Source organism: Elephantulus edwardii, unplaced genomic scaffold, assembly GCF_000299155.1.
Source record: "Elephantulus edwardii isolate Elephantulus edwardi_28Jun2011 unplaced genomic scaffold, EleEdw1.0 scaffold00318, whole genome shotgun sequence".
Lineage (NCBI taxonomy): Eukaryota > Metazoa > Chordata > Mammalia > Macroscelidea > Macroscelididae > Elephantulus > Elephantulus edwardii.
This window is the reverse complement of record NW_006400068.1, coordinates 2482679-2493922: the sequence shown is the minus strand read 5'-3', so window position 1 is coordinate 2493922 and position 11244 is coordinate 2482679. Positions and strand designations below refer to the sequence as shown.

Genomic DNA, 11244 nt, shown 5'->3' with positions numbered 1-11244 from the left:
GCAGGAGGGGAAGACCCTCTATGAGATGGATTGATTTTGTGACTGGGGTAATTGGGATGGGTGTGTCAGAGGCAGTGCGTTTGGCGCAGGATAGAGCAGGATTTAGGGCTGTTGTGCTTAGGGTCGCTGTGAGTCGCAAACGACTCGACGGCACATAACAACAACAACAACAATATTGGAGATTGCCTTAAACATATAGGTTGCTTTTGGTAGGATTGTCCTTTTCACTATATAGAGTCTTCCTATCCATGAACTAGAGGAGATGACCCTGGTTGAGATGTATTGACTCAGTGATTGGGGTAATGGGGTTAGGTGTGTCAGAGACAATGAATGAAGTTGGCTCAAGATAGAACCAGGTTCATGGCTGTTGTACATAGAGCCAGTGTGAGTTGCAGGTGACTTGAACGCACATGACAAACAACAACATCCTTGAATAGAGAAAATGTTTTCCATTATTTAGATCTTTTATTTTTCTCGCAGAGAGGTTTTGTAGTTTCCTTTGTACCGGTCTTTTCTATCTCTAGTTAGGTTTATTCCCAAGTATCTCTATTTGTGGTTGGCTATGGTAAACGATACTGCTTTCTTGCTTTCCTTCTCCATGTTTTTTTTGTTACTGTAAAGGATTTTCTTCATCTTCAGTTTGAACTTGCATGAGTAGTTGATGATCTGTTCCAGTCAGCCCTTGTTTGGACTGTAAACACTGGGTTTTCTTACTCTTTCTTACTTTTTTTTTTTTTTTTAATTTTTTAGCTAATCTTTTATTTTCCCCCATCTTTTTTTCCACCTTTTTTATTATTAATTTCAATAAAAATTTACAGAGACTTTGGATTTCCATTCATTTGTTGTTGCTTTTTTCTCCCTTCCCAATCCTCCCTGTCCCCTAGTACACTCCCCTCTTGGAAAAGTAAAAGAAAAATTCTTTCATTGTTTTATAATCCCTCCACCCAGGTCCACCCAGGTCCACTCCACTATGCCACCTTCGCTCTGGACTCCCGTCATGACAAAAATACCTAATCACATATCCCTTTTAAACAGTTTTCTCTGTCATCTGATTCAATGTAGTATACATTATTGAACCCATCTTTCTCAGTCTCCCCCCACACCCCGATGTCAGTCCTGTTTTATAACAGTGGCAGCTTACATTATTTGTCCTTTTGTGACTGAGATATTTCACTCAGCATAATGTCCTTGGCCATTTTGAATAATATTGCATGGGTTCCTTGTTTTTCAGTCAATGTAGTATTCCATTGTGTGAATATACCACAGTTTCTCTATCCATTCGTTTGTTCATGGGCACTTAGGTTGTTTCCAGCTCCTTGCTACTGTGAACAAAGCCACGATAAATATGGGTGTGCGTATATCTGCTTGGGTGTCAGTTATGGTCTCTTAAGGGTATATTCCCAGTAGTGGAATTATTGCGTCAAATGGTATCTCTAGTTCCAACTTTTTAAGAAAGCGCCATACTGCCTTCCACAGGGGTTGCACCATTTTACATTTCTACCAACAGTGAATAAGGGTTCCAATTTCTCCACAACCTTTCCAGCATTTATTGCTTGCTATTCTGTTAAATTTTGCTGTTCTGACTCGGGTGAGATGATATCTGAGAGTTGTCTTGATTTGCATCCCTCTTAGAGCTAGAGCTAGGGATTTTGAACATTTCTTGATGTGTTTGTTAGCCATCTGAATGTCTCCTTTGGTGAAGTGTCTGTTCATATCCTGTGCCCATTTTTCAGTTGGGTTATTTACCTTTATCTTGTTGTGGTGTCTTACTGTCTTTTTTCACAAATGTAGTCACCGTGACTCACCTCATCAGATGAGGTTCATATGCATAGTAACTTTTTTTTTTATTTTTCTTAGTAACTATTTTTTTAAAAAAGGATTTTCAGTAGTTAATTATTGATTGTAAAAATATCTTTCATGTGATCTCTAACAGAAGGATGTGCAGTCCACTTACATATGATTTACTGCCTCTGAAAATCTTCTGAAGGGTTGGTTATGAGTCACTTCTGATTCTGAAGCACACAACAGCAACAACAATCTTCCTTACAACATGGTGATTGTAATTAATGTCATGAAATCTGATGTATCTGCATTGTTGAATGGAAAGCCAATTTTTCTTTGTAAACTTTTACTGAAATGTTCCACCACCACCCCAAATAAAAGGTAATTTAAGAGGGTATAAAAAGGATTGCCCTCTAGAAATCATCCCGGGATAATTCTACTTTATCATGTAGAATCAGTATGAATAAGAAAAGCCTGTATGACACACTGTTAAAAAAATGTTAAAAAACAAATTATGTGTCATTGTTGATACAGTTTCACAGAAAAAAACAGCACATTCATATTATACTTAGTTTGTAAATAGTTTGTGTACTGCCAGAAGTTTGTTTACAGTTCTTTTTCCAAAATTCTCGAGTGAACTTTCAAGATTATAAACAACTTAATAATAAGAAATAATATTTTAAAATTTTATTTTCCATAGCTTTTAGTGTGCAATTCAACAAATAGTATGCATTCAGGAAGTACTTGGTGGTGGTGGTTCTCTGGAAATAAAAAAAATGTAGAAACATAATAATAAAAAATATACATTTATAATTAAAAAATTATTTGAACAATTTTACTTGTCCCCAATGACTATTTCTTTCAGTCCTCTGTTCTTTGCCATGGAAGGATAATAAGAATTTTGTTCTAAGAATCTTTTGAGCAAATCATTTTTTAAAAAAATAACGAAAAAAGCTATAGAGAAGGCTGACCTCTGAAGAATTTTTGTGTAGGGAATTACCAAGTCATGACAGACCACAAAGTGTTTTCCTCCTTTTTTATTTCTTTATTTTTAAAATATATTTTCAACAAGTTGTATTCTAGTGAGGCAACATTTACACTTTTCTATCAGGCGAAATGCCATTCTTTTGAACTCAGATGTTGTTGTTATTAGGTGTCATGGAGTTAAGACTCATAGCGACCCTGTGAAAAACTATGCCCTATCCTGTCCAGACATCATTCCTGACATACTCAGCCCCAACGCTGTAGTCACTGTGACAGTCCATCTCATTGATGGCCTTTTTTCTTTTTTGCCGACCTTTCACCTTTCCCAGCATGATGTCACTTTCCAAGGACTAGCCTCTTCTAGCAACATGTCCAAAGTGTGTGAGATTAAGCTTTGCCATTTTTGCCTCTAAGGAACACAGTGCACTTTTTAGACATCACAGGATGTAATTAAATCTAATTTCTGTCCAAAATTGGATGCATTTTAATAAGAAAGCTTTCATTTTAATAATCTCTTTAGAGTTCAGTGTTAACTCAAAACATTTACTTTTCAGAATGGAAAATTTGAAAATGAATTCAGTAATGTATTTTCTAGTTTGAAAAAGTTTCTGTTAATTATATTGATATTGTGGTTAACCTCTGTTAAGAGTACTGTCCTGTGATATTTTCATCAAATGATCAAGTGTTTATATCAGATTATTTCTTTAAAACCTTGTAAATGCACGTTCTTAATGTTTTGTTTCTAAATGACAAAAAATGAGGAAAAGGCTCTCAAATTGTCAAAAAGGAGGTGGGTTTTTTTCCTCCTTTGTTATCCCTCTGTGTTCGATGAAGATTTTTTTTTCCTTTTTTTAAAAAATATGCTTTAGACTATCAGTCTCGTGCAGATTTTTGTCCTTTTTCTCACTCTGGTATCCCAAAGAACTACAGATTGTGCTTGGTGCATAATCAGAACCTCAGATATTCATTGACTGAGAGAATAAAGAGTCTCTTGTTCTAATTTGGCTATCTTTAGTAGTAGGCGTTTTACTTACTTACTCAACACATTGTGAGATTTTACCATCATTCCCTGAAGTTTGCCTCTCTGTGAGAGAATGCCGTTTACAGTTACCATTATGCTCTTGTGATGATGAGGAGCTCAGTGAAGCAGTGCTAAAGCACTTGGCTGCTAACCAACAGGTCAGTGATTTGAACTCCCCATCTGCTTTGTGAGAGAAAGAGTGGTGTTCCACTCCTCTAAAGCCTTAGAAGAAAACCCCATAGGGCATGTCTACCCTGCCCTATACAAAGGACTGCTCAGAGTTAGAGCTGACTCGACAGCAGTGATTTTTGCTTGGTTGGTTGGTTGCTTTATGATGATAAGAGTGCAAAGAAATGATAGACTGAAAAAACAATAACCTACAAAAGACAATTCTAAAGAGAAAAACAGTAGGTAAGAGGCATTGTCGCAAGCTGATTTAAACAGGGAACAGAAAATCACACCAACTAGAAAAAGGAGTCCTTTTGAAATGAAGGAAATGTTCTAAAATTGATGGAAATCATTGTATTATATATTTAAATTGAGAGAGTTTTATGGTATGCTGTTTATAGTTCACCAAAACAATGTAAAAAATAAAACCAAGATGGAATTAAAAAAAATAATTCTTCACTAATTGATAGCTATACTTGAACCAGGAGGCCTTTGTCAGAACAGAGCAAGTAAACACTGCATGGTTCAAGATCAAGAAAGCTGTGCCCAGGGATGCAGCCTATCTCCATACCTTTTCAATCAATACTCAAAATCATTTGGGAGGCTGGACTTTATGAGGAGGAGTATAGCATTAGTATTGAAGGAAGATTGATCAACAACCTGTGTTATGCAGATGACATAGCCTTGCTTAATGAGAGAGGAGGACCAGAGGCATTTGCTGCAGAAGACTGTAGTCTGCAATATGGATTGAAGCTCAACATCAAAAAAAAAGAATCCCACTACTGGGCCAATTGTCAGCATCACGATAGACAATGAAGAGACTGAAATTATTAACAGCTTCAGCTTCCTTGACTCAGCAGTCAACATTCTTGGTACCAGTAGCCAGGAAAAGACAGTTGCATAGGGAAAGTCTTCTGTGAGTGACCTCTCCAGAGTACTGAAGAGCAAAGATGTCAGTCTAGAGACTAAGGTGTGCCTAACCAAAACCATGATCTTTGCAATTACTTGTTGTGCCTCAGAGAGCTGGAAAATGACTAAGGATGATAGGAGAATTGATGCCTTTAAGTTCTGGTCCTGGGGAAGAGTATTGAACATATTCTGTACCTGGACTGCTAAGAGAACAAACAGGTCTGTCCTGGAGAAGGTGAAACCAGTTTGCTGCTTGGAGGCAAGGATTTTGAAGGTCTATCTCAAATACTTGGGCATGTTGCCTTGGAGGAATCAGGCCTTGGAGAGGGACATTGTGCTTGGAAATGTGGAGGGATAGCACAAGAAAGGAAGATCCTGGATGAGGTGGATTGACTCAGTGAATGAGATAATGGCAGTAGGTGTGTCAGAGACAAAACTAGCAGGTTTCAGAGCTGTTGTATATAGGGTTGCTATAAGTCACAAGCTACTCAACAGCACATAACAGAGGTAACTACGATACTATAATTATTTTCCGTATTTCTTTGGATATGAATTATTACTATAAGTAAGAGCTAAATTAACTCATTGTCTACAAAGTATTTCAGAGAAAGTAAAAATAAATTTTATTTCTTGGTAAAATACATTGTTTTGTGATACCAGAATTGATGGAGTTCTTAGTATAAAACGTCTTCATCACATTCCTAGAATCTATTTTATTATGCAGAATTTGGGTTATTTCTCTCTGAGCCATAAAAAACAGACTAGTTACAAGTTATTTTATGTTGCTGGTATTTTGTTTACATTAAGTTGCAAAAATTAGAACAAATGAATTGATGTGTTCTGAAGTATCAGAATTGATTTGATTTATCAATATAGCCTTGTTTTCATTTTCTTAAGCAAATTGTTTATGATCCATCCTTCTCTCCACCACCACCAGTGTATTATACTTGGTTTTATTGATATTGTTTAAGATATTGTTTTGTGTTTTGAAGTACATATTAGGGGAAGAAATATCTTCCATGAGTCTGATATTTTATACTGATTTTTATAGTCTTAAGTATATGTGTATATTTTTGACTATGTGTATACTTTAACTATGTCTTGTGAAACTGCACCCATGGATATAATAAAGTCAAAATAGTCTAAAAATCTAGTCAAGATTATTGACATCATTTAACTCTTTTGAAATCCTGAGGACATCAAGGGTTGCTGATGATGTGAAAAGACAGATTTTGTAATTAAAACCCACATGTAATTTTAGGATGAATTGAGGTTGCTTGATTTTCCATTAGTTACGTTATCATATATTAAATTGTGTTACTTGAAACACTCAAATGTTGATAATGATAGTTGTTGTTAATATTAGAATGAACACATAACATTGGCTGTATATCATACTCTGTTCTTATATGAATGAATCTAGTTCTCACAAACCTATGAAGTTGTTGGTGTTAAATACCCTCTAGTGGGTTATCAGAGCAATAAAATTGCTCAGGAAGAGATTGCCTATCCTTCCCCAGGAGCAGCTGATAATAGCTAGTAATGTCTTCATTTAACTGATATGTTGTTGTTATGTGCCATGGAGTTGCTTGCGACTCATAGCAACCCTATGTACAAGAGCCCTAAACGCCATTCTATCCTGTGCCAACCTCGCTGTCTCAAACACATTCATTCCCACCACTCCACTCACAGAATCGAGCCATCTCATCGAGGGTCTTCCTCTCCTGCGCTGTCCCTCCACTCTACCAAACATGATGTCCCTCTCCGAGGACCAGTCCCCTCCTTGCAACATGCCCAAAGTATGTCAGACGAAGCTTGAGAATCCTTGACTCCAGGGAGCATTCTGATTTCACCCTCTCCAGGACAGACAGACCTGTTTGTTCTCCTAGCACTCCATGGTATATTCAGCACTCTTCTCCAGCACCACACTTCAAAGGCATCAATTCTCTTTCTGTCATGCCTATTCACTGTCCAACTCTCCGATGCATAGCATGTAATTGCAAAGACTATAGCCTGGATCAGGTGCACCTTAGTCTCCAGCTTGATATCGTTGCACTTCAGTACTCTTGAGAGGTCCCTCACAGCTGACTTTTCCAATGCAATTCATCTCCTGATTTCCTGGCTGCTGTTACCAAGAGTGTTGACTGTGGAACCAAGTAAACGAAAACTGTTAACTATCTCAATCTCTTCACCATCTGTTCTGATGCTGCCAATTGGCCGAGTGGTGAGAATCTTTGTTTTCTTGATATTGAGCTTCAATCCATATTTGCCATATCCTCTTCTAAACCCAGCTTGTATTTCTGGTAGTTCTCTGTTGATGTACTATTCCAGTCATTTTTGTATGATCTTAAGTATATTTACTTACATGTGATATTAGTGATTTTGTTCTGTAATTTCCACACTCTGTAGGATCACCTATGTTTGTAATGGGAATAAATATGGATCTCTTCCAGTCAGTTGGCCAGGTGGTTGTTCTCCAGATTTCTTGGCACAACCTGGTGAACATGTCCAAGGCTCTGTTTGTTGAAATATGCCAGCTGGTATTCCATCAATTCCCAGGGCCTTGTTTTTTGCCTATTCGTTCAGAGCAGCTTGAACTTCACCCTTCATCAACATTACTTCTTGAATATAAAATGTTTCATGAAATTCTTGTGTGTCAGCCAATTATTTTTGATACAGTGACTCTGTATACTCCTTCAGTCTTTTGATGCTTCCTGGATCATTCAGTATTCTGTGCATCACTTCCTTAAGTGTTGGCAAGTCTTGAATTTATTCTTCAGTTCCTTCAGCTTAAGAAATGTTGAGTGACTTTGTCTCTTTTTATTTTCAGATTCCAGCTCTTTGCATATGTCATTATAATACTTTGTCTTCCTTTTGAAATCTTCTGTTCAACTCCTTACCTTCCTGATTTCTTCCCTTTGCTTTGGCTTCTTGATGTCCTAGTGCAATATTCAGCGTCTCTTCTGACGTTTACCTCAGTCTTTTCGTAATGATAGTTTGTATTCTTCATGGATAATATTCTTGATCTCCCACCATCAGAACAAAGAAAGGAAACTTTGCATGGTTCGAAATCAGGAAAGATGTGCATCAGGGGTGTGTCCTCTTTCTAAACCTTTTCAATCTATACACAGAAGAGATCATTTGGGAGGCCGTGCTCTATGAAGATGAATGTGGCATCAGGATTAGGTAGAAGACTCATCAACAATCTGTGTTGTGCAGATGACATGACCTTGCTTGCTGAAACTGAGGATGCCTGAAGCATTTGCTACAGAATGTGAAGGACTGTAGTCTGCAATATGGATTGAAGCTCAACATTAAGAAAACAAATATTCTCACCACTAGGCCATTTGACAGCACCATGTTAAATGGAAAACAGCTTGAGATTGTTAGCAGCTTCGTCTTGCTTTGTTCCATAATCAGCACTCTTGACACCAGCAAAGACAAAATGCATTGGGAAAATCTGCTGTCAGGGATCTCTCCAGATTACTGAAGAGCAACAATGTCAGTCTAGAAACTAAGGTATGTCTGATACAGGCCATCGTCTTTGCAGTTATTTGCTATGCATCAGAGAGCTGGACAATGACTAAGGAAGAATCTATGCCTTTTAATTGTGGTATTTGATAATAGTGTTGAACATACCATGGACTTTGGGAATGTTGCCAAGAGGGAGAGATAGGGTACACTGTCTCTCCATCCTTCATGCTTGGAAGAGTGGAGAGATAGCGCAAGAGAGAAGGACCCCAAATGAGATGGATTGACACAGTAACTGAAATCATAAGGGTAGATGTGTCAGAGACAGTGAAATTGGTTCAGAATAGAGCAGCATTCAGAGCTATTGTTCATAGGCCACTGTGAATTGCAGTCACCTTGATGACACAAAATAACATAATACATTAAGTTATTTTTCAGAGTAAGTATATATTTTTGAAAGAAAATTTAAGGGACTATTTCTTTTTTAAGTAATCTTTTTTTCCCTTTTCTTTCATTTTGTAGGATTTTGGCTCCCAACAGCAGTTGTCAAGATGTTGAGACCCTTTATAACTTTCTAATCAAGTATGAGGTATGAGAAACTTTTTGCTTGCCTTTTTAAATTTTATGTATGTTTATGTACAAAATGTGTATATATTGTGTTTCATTCATGTACATTGTGTATCACAATTAATTCATTCACATTATATTTCAAAGGATCATTCCCATACACTGTAAAATATTTTAAATGTTTGCCCAGTTTTCAAGATAAACAAGTTTTAATATAGATTAAACACAGTAGAAATTCTGAAATATATTGTTGTTGTTGTATACTATAGAATCAGAACTAACCCATAAGTGACACACTAGCGGGTTTTCAGAGGCAGTTAATTGCCTAGGAGGAGATTATCCTTCTCTTGTGAAGTAGCTGGTGGCCTCAAACCATGTGTCTTCAGGATTGCAGTGCAGCTACTTGCCTTGGAATGCTGTTTTGTTATGATTGCATTAAGTTCTTGAATGCCATAGAATTTTCCCCATAATATATTCAGTACTTTCTTTTCTTTCTTCAGAAAAGGCATACAGTGTATGAAACTCAATTTCTGCAGCATAGAATTTGTTTCCTCCTAAATGCAATCATTCTCTTTAGAGGTGCTGTTGGCATTTTGGGTGGTATTTTTTTCTATTTGTTAATATTACAGCACGGTCTCATGTCCAGGTACCAGGTAGCTTTTAGAGTCATTGTGAAAACTAAAAATATCCTATTAGATACCTGAATGGCCCCTAGTTAGGAAGAGCCACTTGTGGTTAAGAACCATTGATTACTGGAAGGGAAAGTTATATCATTTCCTCTGTAGCAGCCGTTTAGATCTGGAGATAGAGCTGAAGTGAAGTTACAGTAGATTTTGTGTATTAACCTGAATACTTGCCCCATCATTGCTGATTAGGGAAAGTCTTCCTTTGCTTTTCAATTTCTGTTTGCATGAAGCTTAGTGGCAATTTCTACTATATATTCTTATTTTTCAGCTGTGCATATGTATTTCTTTTTAAAAATTCTAAATGAACAAATGAGTCCCTAGGTGATGCAAACAGTTTTTACCCAACTGCTAACTTCTCCTCACTCCTTGGAGGCAATTATGGTAAAACTTCATCTTGCCTACTTTGAGCTTTTTGTCAAGACATGGCCAGTACTTGGCAAAAGACATCATTTTAGGAAAAATAATTTTGTTGTTATGTACCATTGAGTCATAACTAACTCATAGCTGATCTTCCATCAGGTTTTCAGAGGCAGTAATTGAGTGGGAGGGGGTTATCCAGTTTTCTTCTGTGCAGTGGATAGTGGATTGGAACTGTGCCTTTGGGAGACAGATTGACAGTGGGCTTGAACATGACAGAGGTCCTGAAGATGGCACAAGATAGGACACGCTCTGATATGTTGTCCACAGAGTCACTGTGAGTTATAATTGACTTGACAGCACCTAACAACTACAGTAATTAACTTTAAGGTTGTCAGTTCAAACTACCCAAATTGCTTTAGAAGAAAGACATAGCAATCTACTTCGGTGAAGATTATAACCCAGAATACTCTGTGGAGTACTACCACTCTGTAACACATGAGGTTGCAGAGTCAGAATTAACTCAGTAGCAGCAGGTTTTGCTTTAAGGAAGGAATAGAATATATACTGATCTCATAAGTATTGTGAAGCCCAAGCTCTAAAAATATATTTCTTCACTTTTATTCTTGCTTAAGGAGCTGTGTTGGCCTTGTGGTCAGAAGCTGTGCTGCAGTCCTCATGTCGTGCAGTTTGAATCCATTGGCTGCCCCCCAGGAGTAGGATGAGCAGTCTCCTCCTGTGCAGTTTACATCCTCAGAAACCCCCCTGGAGGGTCAGCTTGTGAGTCGGTTCCCACTCGACAGCACAGAACAAGCAATATGGTTCTTGCTTAGCTCTTTATTTAATCTTTTCTTTTGAATGAATAGAATTATTACTGACATAATTATTTGATCATAATTATAAACACATTCTGTACTTAACCATAATTTGCAGAACTCATTGCTGTTGAGTCAGAACCAACCCATAGCTGCTGATCCTCCAGTGGTTTTTTTTCAGAGGCTCTGAATTGTACAAGAAGAGATTGCCCATCTTTCTTTAGAGGAGCAGCTGATATATTGGAATCACTTGACTTTGGGTTGACAGTGCATCTCTTTAATTACATACATACACTGCTCTATATTATATATGTTTTTGTAATTATAAACACATTATATATGTGATATTCATAATATTTATATATTATAATGGAATATAATCTTTTTAAGCATATAGTAGTAGTCACACTTGCTTTCTTAAAATAAACTATGACTTATTCATTGCAAATACGTTTTTTAAGAGACATAAACGTAGATTATACAC

The 11244-nt window shown here is 37.1% G+C and overlaps 1 protein-coding gene and 2 pseudogenes across 1 annotated transcript in view; 1 reads left to right on the top strand and 2 right to left on the bottom strand.

The window, feature by feature from the left end:
- LOC102864698 overlaps positions 1-3880 on the bottom strand; it is a 13803-nt pseudogene extending 9923 nt beyond the window's left edge.
- Positions 1-11244, top strand: part of SWT1 (SWT1 RNA endoribonuclease homolog (S. cerevisiae)) — a 147069-nt gene that overhangs the window by 102422 nt on the left and 33403 nt on the right. The window contains exon 16 of the mRNA XM_006901321.1: positions 8858-8924. Within this exon, the coding sequence (XP_006901383.1) occupies positions 8858-8924 (67 nt within the window). The remainder of the gene's footprint in view (positions 1-8857; positions 8925-11244) is intronic.
- The window catches only part of LOC102864292, a 4901-nt pseudogene continuing 4001 nt past the window's right edge, over positions 10345-11244 (bottom strand).